Raw genomic sequence first — 20,284 nt, 5'->3', positions numbered from 1 at the left:
CCTCATACACAGACGGCTCGCTAGCGTGCAGCCACCATTAGGGGACTTGCAATGCAAAATCCCCCCGTCGGGGCTCTTCAATTTTTGTCTTTAATCAATAAACATTTTGAAAATTAATGCGACCAAAATGCAAATTGATATTCCCTCTTGGCATTAATTGCCAAGAAACGGCGAAAAATCGAGTTAAAAGGAACAAAAACAGTGACTTACCTCGGCTGTCGCGCAAATTCACTTCCCCGTTTTATCCGATCTTAAGGACGTTCCACAGTTAAAGTGAAATCCATGTCATTTTCACCAAACTTTGCACATAGATACTTTAGAACCTTAATATTCGAAATATGCAAAAATTAACATAGGTCCATGTGCTTGATTTTTTGCTATAGAACTTCAAAGTTCACCCAAATTGATGTTCTTAAGAATTGCGCATTCAAAAGAATTTGGCATTTTTAGACCGCCCAAGATTACTACAATGAGTTTAAACCTCTATTACTCAGTCAAAATACATGAAAAGGTCTTCAAATTTCGCAAGAGAGTTAATTATTGTATCGTTAGAATGGAGAATATATTTATAGTGCTATTTGTTTGCAATTTTAAGTTTAACAGCACTGTCAGTTCTTAAAAATGGCGTAAAAGATAACAAAACCCCAATCTAAAAAATGTGAAATTTCAGTAACAAACTACAAAAGTACAATAAATGCTGCACTTTATTCAAAATCCATGTCATTTTCACCAAAATTTGTAGAGTTGTAGAGGAAGGTATACCTAAGAGGAACAAACATTAAAATATAGGGGTTCATGTGCTTGTTTTTAAACTATCAGTATTTTTATTAGAGCAAATGTGCTTTTTAAAACACCAAAAATGCGCCGAATGCTTTGTATCTATGTGAAGAAAAAATCAAAACCACTCTACCATTTATTCTAACTCGGGGTAATATTCGTGATTCTTGGCAGCACTGCAGAGTAAAGTATTTTGAAATTGTAGAGAATCTTTTTTTGAATGGTCCATGGAATAATTCCATTTTTTAGCTTCATGAAATAACGCATCGGATCTGCAGTTAAAGTGCAGAAGATGAGAAAAATCAGCACATACCCGCAGCTATTTTATTAATCACCTGTTCATCCATTGTGACGTCAGCGCGCAGAGTGTAAACTATGCGCAGATCATAATGCGCACAAACATAACTGTGGAACGTCCTTAAGTACATAAACATATGGCCATTGAGTCCCCTGTACAGATCGCGCTAGAACTTCGGTCTCTGTATTTGGTGAGTGAAGCCAACGGAGTTCAGCTGAACAACCAACATAACAGAGACCGAAGCTTTTGGTCAGTGAAGCCAACGGAGTTCAGCTGAACAACCAACATAACAGAGACCGAAGCTTTTGGTCTACTTCAATCACAGCTCGGGAACTTTTGACGACCGACGGGTATTCACTCTTGAGAAATTCCAATTCATTTGCTTTCAACCTTTTTTCTTCGATTTTAATGCTTTGAAGCATTCCATCGAGGAAAAATGGGTGACAAAGCATCAGTAGATTTACTAAAGGTAAGATTAGGAAGAGGGCGTGAGAAATGTCTGGGTGTGTCCCATTCGTTGAATTTGGTGTTAGGCCTAGATCAGTAGATGTATATTAGTTATGGTGGTGTGACTGTGAGCTGAGGTATGATGGGGGGACCTAAAGCTACGCACTTTGTTTTCAAACAATAAAAACTATCCCAATTTTAATATTTCAACAAATATATTTCACTAATTTGTGGCAAACATTCTAAAGATCATTAACCAAGAAGAAAATATCGCAAAACTCACTAATACGAAAATCCCGCCGTGTTTTCCGAACACCTTTTGATTTCGCCACCCGATGTAGAAGGGGGGTCCTAAAGCTACGCACTAGATTTATCATGCAAAAAAATAGTATTTCCTGTGCCTCAATTTCTAAAATATATTCATATTATAGGATAAAATGAAATTTAAGCGAATATAACTCCGAAATTCCAAACAGTTGTTGGTTTTCTCTTAGAGATTTACTGCAGCCTCTGTAGAAAAAATTGAATAGGAATCGTTCGTCACTCTGCAGTCACAGTTCCACACACAGAGTGCGCATTTGCCATAAAAACTGTATGCGCGATGAGTGGTGCGTAGCTTTAGGACCCGCGCAGCTTTAGGACCCCCTACCATACATGTAACTCACTCATCCTACGAACGAGGTTATAACTGTGTCTGTGACCTTCGTGCGTTGCCTTATCGGTCGAATATCTTATATCTTCTTACCTTTGTCTGCTTGATTTCTTTTCTAAATCTTTGCAAAACGATCGTGCGCAAATAAGGTCACACTTTTTTATGGCACTTTTTCAGCTGAGCTCGCACTATTCGATCGTCATGGAATTTTGAGATCGCGATACCAACGAAACCCAGGTGGGAGGATTGGGCGGGTCTGGTGTACGCGCCGTATGGGACGAGTGACTGTGGGGTTCCGCCGAGGAACGGCTGCCGGCGTTCAGATCTTGACTAGTTATTTAGTTACCCGGTTGATTACCTCGAGCGAAGTTCATGCAGGCTCCACTCCACTTTACTACCGCTACACTACGCTTCACCTACCCGAACTTCGAGACCATGAACTCGATCGGATATTCCGAGTGACAAATGGTGGGATTTTATGGGGAGAAAATACAAAATTCATGCAACATCACGATGTTTAAAAACAAGTACAAGTAATATTCTTACTTTACACAAAGTTTCACTTCTTTTCCATGCTTCTATCAGTCTCAAAATTGATGATTTAGAGCCAACATGAAGTTCCTCACACGTAATAATTCGCTGCCGATTTCAGAACATTGCATGCGCGCGAGGGTCCGAGCTCGGACCAAACCCGGTACCTCCCGCATGCGATGTTTTGAAGTCGGCAGCGCATTAATATTTATACGTGTGAGGAACTTCATGTTGGCTCTAAATCATCAATTTTGAGACTGATATAAGCATGGAAAAGAAGTGAAACTTTGTGTAAAGTAGAATATTAGTTGTACTTGTTTTTAAAGATCGTGATGTTGCATGAATTTTGTATTTTCTCCCCATAAAATCCCAACTTTTGTCACTCGGAATATCCGATCGAGTTCATGGTCTCGAAGTTCGGGTAGGTGAAGCGTAGTGTAGCGGTAGTGAAGTGGAGTGGAGCCTGCACGAACTTCGCTCGAGGTACCGGTTGATATACACACAAACCTCTGCTGTGCAAGTCGTGTTATGCTAATACATCGCGCCTGATACCAATTTGTTTATTATTATTATTAGTTTATAAGCTTGTGATGAAAATTTTACAATTTTACCATTTTTAGAACTTTTTAAACTCAAACATATAATTGAATACATTTACAGGTGTTTTTGTAATGCTTTTAATGCATGTATTTCACATTGTAACAACTAAAAGGAAACGATGTTTGGATTTTTATACCAATATTTCACTCATTTTTATCAAAATTTCTGTTTGTGGTGGAAGACATTTATATTATTTTACAAAACTACGTCATCTTTTATATTTTAAGTAAATGTTTTCAGGTTTGAGCAGGACGGATTCTTGGGACGAGCGATCACTCACCCCCCCCCCCCCGCATACTTTTTTTTTTATCTGTATGTTTAATGAGTACAAGGTGCCAGGGGTGACTGCTGGGTGGGTGAGTTCACTTGTTTGACTTAAATAGTGTCTTTATGGTCGTTGGATGAATGAGGAGCGTGGTATGAATGTGAGTGCGTTTTGTTTTGAAAGTGATTGTTTGTCGGCCCTATTAATGCATAGCTCTGGTGAAGTTAGCTGACCCTACAAAGTTTCACCTGAGCGATGGATTTGAATAACCAATTCCATTGCTCAGGTTGAATGGTGTTGTGGGATTAGCAATCCTTGGCTGGAGCTGTGCATAGGACTTGACTGCTCGCTCGTCCCCAGACACCCTCCTGTCTTTCGTTTTTGTTCCTGCTTAAAACTAAGTTTTTTATTGTTTGAATTAAGACGTTTATTTATAAGCATCCTTCCACCACCACATGTGTTTGTATTTTTTTATTACTTCATCTTTTCCTTTTAGTATACATAATATATTAAGTTGCATTATATTTTCGTCATCATTTCAAGTTTGATGTTTTTAAATCTGTACACTCTATGTATATATGCCTGTAAATTGTACGCAATTCAGCCTTTTGGCTGCAAAGTGCAATAATTTCAATAAAACCTTTTCAATTTCAATTTCAACTCCATCAAGCGAATTTGACTTTGGGATTTTGCCTTCCATTTGTTATGTATGATTTTGATTAATTTTGTGTGAACTGTGAGAAATGTTTGATTGAAAATTAGCTTCATGATAATTTTTAAGATATGCACAAATTATGGTCACCTCATCATACATGTCGATACCGGGGTCAAAAGTTAGGTCTAGATCTACCAAAGTACTAGGATCATGGGAAAGGTCTGGGATCAAAAAGTTAGATGGGTCAGTATTTCAGAGGGGGCTGGATTTTGTGGCATTTGTGCTCAAATTGAAACATACCCTCCCTATATAATAGTTTTTTTTCCCAACCTTGCTGTGTCCAATCCACCACTTTCTGCAAGATGTGCAAGGTCATTTTTTGAAATTTCGGGAAATCTGGTTTTCCTCACTTAGTTCTACCGCTTCACCTACCCGAACATGAAGCCGTAAAACTCGCTCTGATGTCCGAGTGACAAAGGTGTCACTTTTTTATGTGTATCAAACTAAAAACTCATGCAACAGACCTTAAAAACATTGAAAAACTAATCTTACATTTCATTCTAATTTCACTTCGTGTCCATCTTCTGATCAGTCTAAAAATTTGTGATTTAGAACCAGTGACAGTTTTCTCACATGTAACAATACGTTATGTTATTTGCATCGTTTCGTTATTTGCATATTCAGTTATCAGATCTCGATCTATTATAGGAATACTTATGAATATTCATGATCTTGAGCTGCGATCCCCGCGCATGTGCAATTGTGTTTGCTATGTTTTAGAATTGGCAGTGAATTATTACGTGTGGTTAGCGTCTGAACAAGAACTAGAGGTCTTAACTCTTGCATTCCTTGTTTTTGTGGGTCATTCATGTCACCAGGCTTTTCAGATCAAGCTCACAAACTAGAAGATTCCAGGAAATGCTGGTGAATTTTTAGTTTCAGTTTCTAAATTTTTCTTTTGAGGTACCTCCTGTATGGAAATACCATGATTCTAGACTAGAACCTTGTAAACACGGACTGTAAGTCTTGGAATTTTTAGGGGTGTGAAACTTTTTTCAAATGCTAAATTTGGCACAACACTTGACTGAAGATCCTCAGATTGACATCATATTTTTTAAAGTAAAAATCTAAGTAAATTAATAATTGTTTGTCTAGGAAAGGACTATGAGCCATACCTTGAGTTCAATTGCTCGCTAGAGTTATTTTGACTTTTCTGAAGTTCTTGGTGTATTAGAACATAAAAAGTCACCCCAAACTGTAGGTCTATTGAAATAGAAAAGGTGTTAACTATCATTGATCGAGTATCAAGATTCCAGGAATATGGTATTTAGTATGAAGAGTCCACCTTGCCAAAAACAACTCGGGCCAAGGGTTTGGGGAAAGAAATAATATTTTTTTTTACTTTCATCTCAAGCTCATAAACTGAATTACATTTTACAAAGCCAAATATTTTCTCTTTTTTTTCCTCTCTATACAGATCCTGTGTATCCATGGTTACAGGTAAGAAAATTCTTAAATTCTAGTATTTCTAGAATTCTTCTTTTTACTTCTTGACAGGCTTGCAATGAATATTTGGTTTGCACCATCATGCACTAGTTATTTTGGAAAGAGAAGATCTTGAATGGTAGCTAGAGAATATGTGTAGAAATTTTGAAAGAGTGGAAATGAAATTAAGGACCTAGATTGTGGCGGAAAACATTGCAAAATGTAAAGGACTGGCAAAAAATTCCACTTTTGATTATTATAGTACAATTTACTGTTCCTGTGTATGTGTTGTGTAACTTTTGGAGACTGGTTTTCAAATTTAAATAAAGTCCATAAATTAAACAATATATAGAAGAGTATGATTCTATTATGATTATTTTTTTGTCATTAAACAGACAGACTGGTAAAACTTTCAGAGAGAAGACTGGATCTTTGAGAAAGGCTCTCAAGAAACATGCAGAGTTTGGTAAGTACAGAATTGGTAAAGCATTAATAAAAATAAAAGAAGACTGGTACTAGGTTCTTAGAGGATATAAGAAACGATACATATGCAGAACAAAAAAAAAATTGTATAACAGTCTTCAAGTCGTGACAGTGATAATAGTCAAACAACAGAAGAAATGATTAAAACAACAATTTAAGAATAATCACTTTATAAACCATATTCTCTGAGCATTCTAGTTGATATTCCCAGAGACAAAGCAAAGTGAACATCACTGTCTCTGCTTTCTAGTTGATATTACATGAGACAAAGCAAAGTGAACATCACTGTCTCTGCTTTCTTGTTGATATTCCAAGAGACAAAGCAAAGTGATCATCACTGTCTCTGCTTTCTAGTTGATATTCCAAGAGACAAAGCAAAGTGAACATCGCTGTCTCTGCTTTCTAGTTGATATTCCAAGAGACAAAGCAAAGTGAACATCGCTGTCTCTGCTTTCTAGTTGATATTACATGAGACAAAGCAAAGTGAACATCGCTGTCTCTGCTTTCTAGTTGATATTACATGAGACAAAGCAAAGTGAACATCGCTGTCTCTGCTTTCTAGTTGATATTCCAAGAGACAAAGCAAAGTGGACATCGCTGTCTCTACTTTCTAGTTGATATTCCAAGAGGCAAAGCAAAGTGAACATCGCTGTCTCTGCTTTCTAGTTGATATTCCAAGAGACGAAGCAAAGTGAACATCGCTGTGTCTGCTTTCTAGTTGGTATTCCAAGAGAAGAAGCAAGTGTTCATCACTGTCTCTGCTTTCTAATTGATATTCCAAGAGTCGTAAAAAAGTAAACATCACAGTCTCTGCTTTCCAGTTGATATTCCAAGACACAAAGCAATGTGAACATCGCTGTCTCTGCTTTCTAGTTGATATTCCAAGAGACAAAGCAAAGTGAACATCGCTGTCTCTGCTTTCTAGTTGATATTCCAAGAGACAAAGCAAAGTGAACATCTCTGTCTCTGCTTTCTAGTTGATATTCCAAGAGACAAAGCAAAGTGAACATCGCTGTCTCTGCTTTCTAGTTGATATTCCAAGAGACAAAGCAAAGTGAACATCGCTGTCTCTGCTTTCTAGTTGATATTCCAAGAGACAAAGCAAAGTGGACATCGCTGTCTATACTTTCTAGTTGATATTCCAAGAAACAAAGCAAAGTGAACATCACTGTCTCTGCTTTTTAGTTGATATTCCAAGAGACAAAGCAAAGTGAACATCGCTGTCTCTGCTTTCTAGTTGATATTCCAAGAGACAAAGCAAAGTGAACATCGCTGTCTCTGCTTTCTAGTTGATATTCCAAGAGACAAAGCAAAGTGGACATCGCTGTCTCTACTTTCTAGTTGATATTCCAAGAGGCAAAGCAAAGTGAACATCGCTGTCTCTGCTTTCTAGTTGATATTCCAAGAAACAAAGCAAAGTGAACATCGCTGTCTCTGCTTTCTAGTTGATATTCCCAGAGACAAAGCAAAGTGAACATCGCTGTCTCTGCTTTCTAGTTGATATTCCAAGAGACAAAGCAAAGTGAACATCGCTGTCTCTGCTTTCTAGTTGATATTCCCAGAGACAAAGCAAAGTGAACATTGTGTCTCTGTTTTCCAGTTGATATTCCAAGAGACAAAGCAAAGTGAACATCTCTGTCTCTGCTTTCTAGTTGATATTCCAAGAGACAAAGCAAAGTGAACATCGCTGTCTCTGCTTTCTAGTTGATATTCCAAGAGACAAAGCAAAGTGAACATCGCTGTCTCTGCTTTCTAGTTGATATTCCAAGAGACAAAGCAAAGTGGACATCGCTGTCTCTACTTTCTAGTTGATATTCCAAGAGGCAAAGCAAAGTGAACATCGCTGTCTCTGCTTTCTAGTTGATATTCCAAGAGACGAAGCAAAGTGAACATCGCTGTGTCTGCTTTCTAGTTGGTATTCCAAGAGAAGAAGCAAGTGTTCATCACTGTCTCTGCTTTCTAATTGATATTCCAAGAGTCGTAAAAAAGTAAAAATCACAGTCTCTGCTTTCCAGTTGATATTCCAAGACACAAAGCAATGTGAACATCGCTGTCTCTGCTTTCTAGTTGATATTCCAAGAGACAAAGCAAAGTGAACATCGCTGTCTCTGCTTTCTAGTTGATATTCCAAGAGACAAAGCAAAATGAACATCGCCGTCTCTGCTTTCTAGTTGATATTCCAAGAGACAAAGCAAAGTGAACATCGCCGTCTCTGCTTTCTAGTTGATATTCCAAGAAACAAAGCAAAGTGAACATCACTGTCTCTGCTTTTTAGTTGATATTCCAAGAGACAAAGCAAAGTGAACATCGCTGTCTCTGCTTTCTAGTTGATATTCCAAGAGACAAAGCAAAGTGAACATCGCTGTCTCTGCTTTCTAGTTGATATTCCAAGAGACAAAGCAAAGTGGACATCGCTGTCTCTACTTTCTAGTTGATATTCCAAGAAACAAAGCAAAGTGAACATCGCTGTCTCTGCTTTCTAGTTGATATTCCAAGAAACAAAGCAAAGTGAACATCGCTGTCTCTGCTTTCTAGTTGATATTCCCAGAGACAAAGCAAAGTGAACATCGCTGTCTCTGCTTTCTAGTTGATATTCCAAGAAACAAAGCAAAGTGAACATCGCTGTCTCTGCTTTCTAGTTGATATTCCAAGAGACAAAGCAAAGTGAACATCGCTGTCTCTGCTTTCTAGTTGATATTCCCAGAGACAAAGCAAAGTGAACATTGTGTCTCTGTTTTCCAGTTGATATTCCAAGAGACAAAGCAAAGTGAACATCTCTGTCTCTGCTTTCTAGTTGATATTCCAAGAGACAAAGCAAAGTGAACATCGCTGTCTCTGCTTTCTAGTTGATATTCCAAGAGACAAAGCAAAGTGAACATCGCTGTCTCTGCTTTCTAGTTGATATTCCAAGAGACAAAGCAAAGTGGACATCGCTGTCTCTACTTTCTAGTTGATATTCCAAGAGGCAAAGCAAAGTGAACATCGCTGTCTCTGCTTTCTAGTTGATATTCCAAGAGACGAAGCAAAGTGAACATCGCTGTGTCTGCTTTCTAGTTGGTATTCCAAGAGAAGAAGCAAGTGTTCATCACTGTCTCTGCTTTCTAATTGATATTCCAAGAGTCGTAAAAAAGTAAACATCACAGTCTCTGCTTTCCAGTTGATATTCCAAGACACAAAGCAATGTGAACATCGCTGTCTCTGCTTTCTAGTTGATATTCCAAGAGACAAAGCAAAATGAACATCGCCGTCTCTGCTTTCTAGTTGATATTCCAAGAGACAAAGCAAAGTGAACATCGCCGTCTCTGCTTTCTAGATGATATTACGTGAGACAAAGCAAAGTGAACATCGCCATCTCTGCTTTCTAGTTGATATTCCAAGAGACAAAGCAAAGTGAACATCGCTGTCTCTGCTTTCTAGTCGATATTACATGAGACAAAGCAAAGTGAACATCGCTGTCTCTGCTTTCTAGTTGATATTCCAAGAGACAAAGCAAAAAGAACATCACTGTCTCTGTTTTCTAGTTGATATAAGGGGCAAGGCAAATCAAAGGAAATAATTTCAATGTCTTTGCATTTTGCACCTGTAATTGTTTTTTGAAGAGGCAAAGCAATATTTATTAAGGGAACATGTTTTTCTCCCCCCCAAAAAAAAAAATGCATATTAATGCTCGCTTTATTTGTTTGATTATTTTATGATGTGAAATGGGCATTAAAACAAATAAAACATGAATTATGTTAAATACATAACATGGTGGTATTTGACTAGAATATAAAAAAACATCATTCTGCACAAATGTTTATCTCATGAAGATTAAATTATGGTTGAAATTTGTTTTCAAGAATGATAGGGTATACCACTGTCCACTAGAGTATTTAGAACGCCTTGAGCTTTTGGTCCGCTGGTTAATTGTTTGCGAACAAGCTTTCATTCTCTCTTAAGGGGCTTTCACAATGCTCGTGCGATCGTTTGCGATCATTTGGTCACAATATATGTTGCACACAATCGCAATGGTTGTAAGCGGTCGCACCACCAATTGTGAAAGGGGCTTAAGCTGTCGGGTAACGTAACCACCACTTAAAGTTTTCATTCATGGTTTCAAACAGTAGCTGGCAAGGTGATTCTCATTTTGAACTCTGGACCTAGTTTCTCACTGTCTTTAAAATTAGAATTTATTTTTTTCTTTCGTTTTTTTTTTTCAGTTTACATTGATGCTCCTAATCTAATCAAAAGTACGAGTGATGAGGGTGCTGCAACCAATGAAGAGAGAGGCTGGTGGTTTTCCGACAATGAGGGCGGTTTCCGTGCAGCGCAGAAAACAGATGTCAATCCAGGCTACAATGAATCTGTGGAAACTATTGCGCAAGCTCTGAAAGAGCAGGGTCCTTTTGATGGTGAGAAGTTTGTGAGATGCTTGAAGAATTGTATTTTAATATTACTTTTAAAAATATGTAAACTGTAAACACAAGCCTGATGATTTTTTTTTTCATTACAAGATATTGATTATTGTTTTTTTTATTATTATTCATTCACCTGCTACCTTGACTTTAACACATAAGATATTTCAGAATTCAAAATTGTCCATACTCGGATTTATTTCACCATTATATAACAAAGGTACAAGTCAATTGTAGTCTTGTAAATATTGTGGTGTAGCAGTTCCGACTGTTGCCTTGTACTCTGGTTGTGTGTTCAAATACTACCACAACTTTTCGGCCATTAGCAAGGTGACAATCCATGCTTGCCACTCTCCAGGTTGTTATGGGTGCCCAGTAAGATGCAATAGCCTATGTAGCAGGCCTAGCAATTTGGTTTGGAAATTCCTGCTGAAATGCTCCACAGGGAGTGGAGAGAGTGCAAAGTTAGTCTGCAAGCATGCCAGAAAATCAATGAACATGGTAATAATGTATATCTGTAAATCGCTGAGAGCTTTAGTTCAGATATAAGCGTTATACTGTACAAACCAGAAGACTTTTCTTAACCCGTCTATGTAATCCAAGCTACTGGGGGGGGGGGGGGGAGTTACAAATACACGTAGATGCAGAGTTCCAAGCCCTGGTAACATATTTCCAATGGGGATATTAAAGGTCAATGCCAGTCATATCTGATTGTACAACGCCTACTTAGCTTGTTGTACGCGAGCAAATGGGAGGCTGAATGTCAAACATTTGTACCGTTGCACAAAAGACGTACCATCCAAAATGTACCGTTGCACGGCTTTAGGAGGTGACGTCACAATACGATTTAATTCATTGCGCTCAGTAAAAATGAACAATACGCGTATAAGCCTGCTGGCTAAATGCGCAAGGCTGCCCAAGGTCATGTGCGCTTGTGGGATTTTGCTTTCTGCTTTCGGTATTTTTGCTCCCTTTCATAGATTACTATAGGGATAAACTCTTTGTTTTTTCATATTTTCGGTAAATTCCGAGGCGTTGTACAACACAAATAGCGAATATTCTTATTCGTGCAATGGTGCGAGATTTTGCATTCGGTGAAAGAAAGAAACGCTCTATTCAACTCGGCTAACGCCTTGTTGAATAGAGCATCTTTCTTTCACCTCATGCGAAATCTCGCACCATCGCACTCATGCCTATTCGCTATTTGTATACTGATACACATCTGTGAACTACTGTAACACCACACACACGTCTTCTCTTCTCTCATTAGAGTGGTCTTTAAGCACAGGTTTGATTACTGTAAATATCAGTTTGTGTGTTGTATTTTTCATTGTGTAGGTGTTCTTGCATTCAGCCAAGGGGCTGCCATGCTTACCTTGATATGTGGCCTGAAACAACAGGGAGGTGAGTAGAACTAGGATTAGATATGTTACTTATATGTAGATAAATTCAATTCTGGATATAAAAACCACTAAAGGGATACAAAAAAGCAGTCTTTATAAACATTTTAGCTATATGGACAGGTCCCTATAATACATGTCTCATCGGGGAAACCAAAGTAGTGATATTTCTGTGAAGATGGTTACTCAAGCAGGCCTGACTGTGTATGGAAAAGGCTTCTTTTTCTATGTAAATTATTATGAACTTATTTCACTAACTTGAAATGAAAAAAAAAGTAGCCGATATTAGTACTAGCCGATATTCAGATTTGAACGTAAACAGGAAGGGGAATGTGTATTCTATTCTCATTTCACCTTTATTCTTTTTATGAGGCAAAAGGGGAAAGTATGGAGTTCATCCACTGTCTGTTTTTTTGTATTTCATAATTATTTTATTTAAAGATTATATGAACAAACATGGCTATACCATTCCTTTGTTTTGTAAGATATTTGAGGTAACCTCTCAACTTTTCAAATTTTATTTCATAAATGTACCAAATATATTAAAATTTATTTTCATTTGTTTTGTATTGCCCCCTCCGCCATTTTTCTTTGTTTTCCTTTCCTCCACAGATACGAGGTTCCCATTCAATTTTGCGATTTTAGTGGCAGGCTTTAGGAGTCTGAGTTCAGGCCATGACCATTGCTTCAAAGAGAAAATCACATGCCCAACACTTCATGTTTTTGGAGACACCGACCAAGTCATTCCTAAAGGTTAGTCGATTTTACCCATGTGAGTGTGTTGATGTGACATTTGCCTTAACGACAATTGCTCTTCCGCTTAAACGACAAATGCTCCTCCGCTGTCTGAAGAGAAAATGGGAGGGCCAGGCTTGTGATGGGGTTTTTGGTACAGAATCATGTGAGGATTAGGATTTTTAAAAATTAAATGAAGATTTAAAGGCCTGGTCCCACTGGCCGACGGACACAAAACGCACTCATAATGGATTATAAAGCGGATAAGCAAAATTTTGAGGTGGCACCATCCATTTTCATCCGATCCAGACAATGGGCAAATGATGAAATCACAGTGGACGGATGCTCGATGGATATCGAGTGTATGAAACACGTAACTATGCAAAGAGTACACAACGGATACATAACTTTTTCCAACGGATGGCAAGATTCTTTTCCGTTTTACATCTTCTCGGCATTCGTAAGTGCAGTGGGACCGGGCCTTATTTATGTTTGGCTCAATGTGTGCATTTTAGGTGGGAGTAATATTGTAAGGAGCAAATTTCATGGAACCATACAGGTATATGTTTGTACAGCAATATGATGGTTCAGTGCCCCCCCCCCCCCCCCCCCCCCGGTATTACCATCAGAAAAAGAAAAAGGAAAATATGATTATATTTTTTTCCTCTTCTCAGAATCAAGTGAGGCTATGCTACAGTACTTCACAGACCCGGTAATACTGCAACACACAGGAGGTAAATAATTGTATTTCAACCTTTTTTTCCCTTCTCTCTCTGGATATTAACTGGCTATCATTCCAAATTAGGGTTATAACTCTCTCTCTCTCTCTCTGTATGCCATTCTCTCTTTCTCTTTTCCTTTCTCTTCCTTTATATATTTTTCTTTCCCCCTTCTCACAATGTCCCTTATGTAATTTCCCTCACCCAAGAGACATTAAATTTTCTATTGAAAAGCAGATATGAAAAATGAAATATCTTCATGTAGATTATATACATATAAATCATTGATGTAAACTCTTTGTGCAATATTTAGCAAAAAAGTATCTATGGCAGTTGATAATTGTGAATTATTGAAGAAATACATGTTTAATGCAATTCCCATGCATTTCATTCATCTTGTAAGTATGTAATTATTATTCATGTTTTATTTTTTAGGTCACTATGTACCAGCAACATCAGCAGAGAAAAAAGTGTACATCCCTTTCCTTCAAGAGCAAGACAGGAAAAAGAAAGAACAGTCGGATCCAACATCATGACCTCAATAAATGTGATCTTCTGTGAACAAGTTATGTTTAGTTATTTTCTGGGCCCAGTGACACAATGATTAATGATTGATTATAGAGTAAGAAAGTGTGACATCAACTTTCCATTTTTGCATTTCAGCATTTTTTTCTCGCCTGCATAGCAGAGCGAGACTATAGGCGCTGCTTTTCCCGACGTCGGCGTCATAATTAAACGGGGTCTCTGTACCATTTGTCTCTTTTCAGTAGATGCTGAATCAGCAATGTTCACAGCTGTGGAAAGAGCAGAACAGTAGAAGTAGGTTTTAGAATCCCCTATCTCCCCCCCCAAGCCTTTGGCACGACGAGAAGTGATTATAAAGCAATTAGTGGCGAAGATGAAATTCCTGTCCAAAAAGCAATGTCTATTTTGAAAGGCTCCTCCAAACAGTTAACTCCAGAAAGTAAAAGAAAAAAAAAATGTAACGTCCAAATAACAGCGAACACCAGCAGGAAAAAAAATGCATAAAACAGAAACTCCAAGAACACAAAAAGTATGTCATAGCACTTTAGAGAGACATCTGGTAATCTGAGTGCCACGCAGGTCTACTGGCCCGACGGAGAGATCGCCTGGGGGAAGGAGCTGGGTGCCATGGTTGAATGTAAACAATTTCCGAGAAGTATTGAATTAAGAATTGATCCGAAATGACGGCCTCAGGAACACGAAATCCGAAGGAATTAAAGAATATGATTTCTGCAAGCAAGCAGCTGTGAACATAATGGGTCTCTGTACCGTTTGTCTCTATTCTGTAGATGCTGACTCAGCAATGTTCACAGCTGTGGAAAGAGCAGAACAGTAGAAGTAGGTTTTAGAATCCTCTAATAATAATAATAATAGAGGATATTTATTAAGCACATAATAACTAGTATAGTTCTCTATGTGCTTTACAAATAAACAAATATACATAAGACAGTAAAACTGAGTCAGTTATAACAATAACATAAACAAAATATAACATGAAGTAACTTAGAATATCAAGAAAGGGTGCAACTTATGTTATATGAATATCATATTATATTATGTATATGAAAGTAAACCCAGCCTAGATCTAGATGTCTGTGCGTATTCTCAAGCCTGCAGCCAGCTATCGATACATGGGTGCAGAGATAAAACAATCACATGCATCTAGACCTTGACTGAAACCCTATTAAAGCCTAGAGAATCAATCAGTTTTTCGGGCTCTCCTGAAGCTGTTGGAGCTTGAGGCTGGGACATCTAGGATCTTGAGGGCCAAATTGTACAGACATGGAAACTGAAATACTCCAGTATTGAAGAGGACCTTCATAAAATGAGTTCCCTCGTTGTTGTGCCTGAGGGGTGACGGCTTATTTCTTCAGGGCGGGGCTGGTGTCTCTTTCTCAATTGCTGACATTTTGTCTGCAGTCAAGTTGGGGGTTCAAGCTCTTCCCCCTCTTCACTGCTTGCACTGTTGACATCTGAGCTTTCATGATGGAATACATCTGCAATCTCACCAGCTTCATCAGCTCTGCATATATAGACACAAGACAAAACATGGAAGAACTTTACAGATAGTTATTTAGTAGAAACATCTTTTGCAGGATTCTTCTTTTATCAGTTGTAGTTACACAAGTTTAATGTGTGATAAATCCCAAGGCTTGTGAATGATTCATACCAGGATTTAAAAATTCAACATACCTATAAATTTCTCTTTCAATTCATTGGCAAAGGAGGCAGGCTTGCCATCCAGAGGCAAAGCTACGTCAACCCAAGTGAGGCCATATTGCGGGTCAAGTACTGCAGGAACAAGATAGATCTTATTTCCAAACGGCTCATCATTAATGTCTGGTGCCGCTGATGTTATCTCTGTTGCAGTGTAAATCCCTCAGAAATAGTGAGACAGCCCATCCTGCAGTGCCGTTTTTATTTTTCTAGTATATCTAGCTCTGCTTTTCATCTTTCTCAGATGGGAAGGTAAATCTAAGATGGTTGGCACTACCAAGCTGATTGTGACTGCCAATTCACCTGTACAGATAAACAAGGAATAAAATCCATGCGACCATGTTACAAAAAGTAAACCTGAATTCCATATTTGAAATATGTATTAATGATTCTCATCTTTTGTTTAAAAATCATTCTTGTATCTTGTTTTATATCCAATTTTCCTTGCGATGCGATGGAGCTAAATTCTGCCCCACAAAAATCTTCAACGAGTGTCTTAAAGTCATACGCCTTGATCGTCTTCAACAAATTAAAGGTTCTGTTCCACCTAGTAGCATTAGCTGTTGGAAGGGATCTATAGTTATAGGAATTGTGATCGCATCATTAAAAAGGTCAATAATTTATCTTAAATGGTTTTCCTTCATCATGTATTGTTTTCAACAATTCTGCCGGTATAGTGCAATGAAACTGATTGATTTAGGACTTATTGTCAAATATTTCTTACCATTGCCAATGAGCTGCCATATATAAATTATTGCCGAAATAACAAATTCTAAATATGATAAGCGCAAAGACTAGAGTGAATGATGGTTGAATGCGATGATAATTAGATTTTGCAGCACAGATTATGGTAAATAATTTTACAGCCTCTTGTACTGATTAGGCCCAATGTGCCCTCAACTTGTCGCATGCATCCATGTTTGTCGGGGTAGGTGTCACTTATCCGACCAAGTGGCCACTGACCGCGTGGGAGACTGTCATCAGCCATTAGAACCAGATCGTCTGTTTTGAAGTTTCTTCTTTGTTCCATTTTTTGGCATTGTTGGAGAATGGGGAAGTATTCCCTAACCCATCTTCTCCAGAATTGGTCCGCCAAGTATTGGACCTGCCTCCATCTTCGTCGTAAAAGGCAGTCTTGCTTCATGAAGATGCCTGGGGGCACGGTTAGGTTCCTGTGGTATAGCAGGAGATGGTTGGGAGTGAGGGGCTCCAGATCATTTGAATCAGAAGAAGAAGTCACTTTCTTTTTTTCTAAGTCGACGCTATTTCTTCAGTCCCAACAGATTCGATTTAGGCAAGGTTGACAGTAAGCTTCTGTTTTGGGTGATAGCTTAACTAGGCTGCACACTGATCAGTAGGTCCTGGTTGAAGGTCTGATCTAGTAATGTGTAGAGTTCATATATTTAATACTCACCAGCCCTGGCTGCTCCATATATTTCGGGAATTTCTTAATAATCTCCTCCTTTAACCATATCCAGACGGATTGTCATGGTTTTTTGCATTTTCAATGCAACCTCATTATCACCAGCGTCTCTTTTATAAGTGAATTTCATTAACGACAACGGTATTTGTAGTTTCGCCATCATTTTCCGGCACTCCCCGCTTGATTACAGTGAAGGTGGCCACAAACCCAAGTGGGTCATAAAGAGAACTTGTGGCTGAAAGGATACCTTGCCTTGTGTGAGGTACGTCCTTGGTCGAAAGTTTCGAAAAACCCTAGATTAGAAAGCATCAGTCTCCATATCCCACAGGACTCCAAGTGTCCTCTCTGTAGGCATGTGGTCATGATCTAAATCTAGATCTACGATGGAGGTAAGCCTGACAAGATGTCTATGCCGTTAGTGACCCATTTAGTCAGCCTGAAGCCACCACGCTTCAATAGCTCTCTCAACTGAGATACCACTCTTGTTCCATCTTCTTTGGAAGCAACAGTCATCGATGTAGAAGTTGTCTCTGACTGTCTGACAGACATCAGGATTGAAGGCATCTTTGTTGTCTTCAACTGTCCTCCTGAGGGCAAATGTTGCACAGCTAGGAGAGGACGTGGCACCAAACAAATGCACCAACATATGATATTCCTTTGGTTTCTTGGATAAGTCACCATCTGGCCACCAAAGAAACCTAAGGGCATCAACATCAGAGGGTGTCACCTTGACCTGATGGAACATGCCCTCCATGTCAGCAACCAGTGCTATCTTCTCCTGGCGGAATCTCACAAGCACACCTATTACTTGTTTGTAAGGTCTTGACCACTAAGCAACTGATTATTCAAGGAGATTCCTTGAAATTTGCTGCCCAAACACAACCCTCACTTTTTCAGATTTCATAGGGTGCGTCACAGGATGGTGTGGCAGATACCACCAGGGGAAGGTTTGCTCAGAGTTGTTTGTCACCTCCTGAGCATGGCCTTTAGATAAATACTTGTTCATTGTCTTTGAGTGCTATTCATAGAGATTTTCGTCTCATTGAAGTCTTTTCTTTAGGGACTTGAAACGAGACTCTGCCAGCCATTTGTTAGGAGGTTGGCGTCGCCATGGCAGCCCCAACTGATAATTTCCATTAGTCAATGCGACTGAGTCTTCCATCATCATTTTTGCCCCTTATCCTCAGTGGACTCAGCAGGAAGATCTTCTTCATCTCCTGGCATCTTATCCATTTTTTTTTTATTCATTTCATTTTATTTATTCAGGCATGTTCACAATGTACAATGTAAAAGAATAAACAGATAATATATAAATATATATAAAACACAAGTAAATAATGAACATACAGTACAAAGGTGCTGCAACATAAGCTAAAAGCTTGATTGAAACTTGAAACTGGTTTTGCATCCAAGAAAACAAAATAAAAATGTAAGAATAAGGAAGAGAGCAAAGAAAGAGAAGAATATACAAGTGATATAACAATTAAGTTTCAAGTTGTTATGAATATATGGTAATAGTAATTCAACAAAGTTAAATTCTTAATCTTCAGTTACAAAGAAAAGAAAGAAAGAAAACAAAATTACTTACATGTATATGTTACTAGCACTTTACAGATTCTGTAATTTTGAAAGGAGATTGTGCTTTACAGCCAATTTAAAAGAATGTGAGGTTTTCAAATTTCAAATATTATGTGGAAGAGAATTCCAAACAACTGAACCATGGTGTCTGATTGATTTATGAGCTAATGCGGTGCGGGGATTAACCAAATGTATGTTCGATGACTGTCTTGTGCTATATGAATGGACAGTGCTGTTAGGCTGAAACATTGTAGAAAATGAGTCAGGCAGCATATTGGCATTAAACGAAACATAAATTAATCGGTTTGCAAAAAATTTATATCTTCTACCTTCAAGCACTTCAGCTTTACAAATAAGGGATTTGTATGGTCTCGGTAACCAGACCCAGTACATATGCGAACTGCTTTCTTTTGCAGGAGAAATATATTGGTAGTTGACACTTTAGATGTAACCCAAAGAAGATTGCAATATGAAATGTGTGGCAGTATTAAGAGTATTGTATATCATCAATAATATCCTTTCATTAACAAATGTTTTTACCCTATATAATACAACAATATTTCTAGAAATTTTGGTAACAATGTGAGTGACATGATTACTCCAGTCTAGATTCTGATTAACATACACACCTAGAAACTGTGTACACTGCCTTTGTTCTATTTCAACTTCATCTACTTTAATGCTTATTTGTTTGTTACCAGTAGATTTCCTCCCCTGAAAATGAACAAAATTTGTTTTTCCTAAATTCAGGGATAATAGGTTACTCCTAAACCATGTCAGCTTCGGAAGTTCTGAATTCAGTTTGTGCTCTAGATCATTTACATCACGATGTGAAATGAAAACATTAATATCATCTGCAAATAAAGTGTAATGCAAAGCAGCTGAGACATCACAAATATCATTAATGTAAATGAGAAATAATAGTGGGCCTAGATTAGACCCCTGTGGGACACCACATGTTAAAAAAGAAACATCTGAGTTTGTACCCTTGTAATGAGTATATTGTCTTCTAAGAGATAAATAACTTGAAAACCATTGTTGTGCGACACCTCGTATTCCATAGTGGTCCAATTTACAAAGTAGAATCGAGTGATCAAGTGTATCAAAAGCTTTACTGAGATCCATAAATACACCAACAACATGCTCGCGAGCTGCTAGGGCAGTTGAAACACGATCATAAAACTTCAATAGTGCAAGGTCAGTGGAATTGGATCGTTCAAATCCATATTGTTCAGAATTCAAATTCTTATGATCATCCAGAAATTTGTAAAGCCTGTTATAGACAATTCTCTCTAAAACTTTGAATAAAAACTGGGTAGTATTGAGATTGGTGTATAATTAGATACGGTTGCTGTATTGTCTTTTTGTGAATTGGAACCACTTTGGCAAGTTTGAAACTAGAGGGAAATACTCCTGTTGACAAAGATAGATTACAGATGTGTACCACCGGGGTTATAATTGAACCGATAATCTGCTTTGACAAGGACGTGCTTAATACATCATGACCACAAGAGTAACTATTCTTAAGAGTATGCACTATATTCAGAATTTCAAGATAATCAGTTGGCTTAAAGAAGATGGAAGATTGTTAAGAGTTATGC

The 20,284-nt window shown here is 38.1% G+C and overlaps 1 protein-coding gene across 1 annotated transcript; it reads left to right on the top strand.

Moving 5' to 3' along the window:
* Positions 1 to 1,197: 1,197 nt before the first annotated feature.
* LOC129274013 (esterase OVCA2-like) lies at positions 1,198 to 18,659 on the top strand. Its single transcript, XM_064108133.1, has 8 exons — positions 1,198 to 1,544; positions 5,703 to 5,725; positions 6,106 to 6,176; positions 10,393 to 10,584; positions 11,926 to 11,991; positions 12,600 to 12,740; positions 13,397 to 13,456; positions 13,877 to 18,659. Exons 1-8 carry the CDS (start codon positions 1,512 to 1,514, stop codon positions 13,975 to 13,977), a joined length of 687 nt encoding a protein of 228 aa, XP_063964203.1. The 5' UTR covers positions 1,198 to 1,511; the 3' UTR covers positions 13,978 to 18,659.
* Positions 18,660 to 20,284: the final 1,625 nt, after the last annotated feature.

This window comes from Lytechinus pictus, chromosome 13 (assembly GCF_037042905.1).
Source record: "Lytechinus pictus isolate F3 Inbred chromosome 13, Lp3.0, whole genome shotgun sequence".
NCBI lineage: Eukaryota > Metazoa > Echinodermata > Echinoidea > Temnopleuroida > Toxopneustidae > Lytechinus > Lytechinus pictus.
Note: the sequence above shows the minus strand (reverse complement) of the source record. Positions and strands in the feature narration are given on the sequence as shown.

Excerpts from the sequence above, each read along its gene's own strand:
- LOC129274013 (XM_064108133.1), top strand. The coding sequence starts at position 1,512 with ATGGGTGACAAAGCATCAGTAGATTTACTAAAG. Across the intron at positions 5,726-6,105 it reads CTGTGTATCCATGGTTACAG|ACAGACTGGTAAAACTTTCA; the intron begins GTAAGAAAATTC and ends GTCATTAAACAG. Across the intron at positions 10,585-11,925 it reads AGAGCAGGGTCCTTTTGATG|GTGTTCTTGCATTCAGCCAA; the intron begins GTGAGAAGTTTG and ends TTCATTGTGTAG.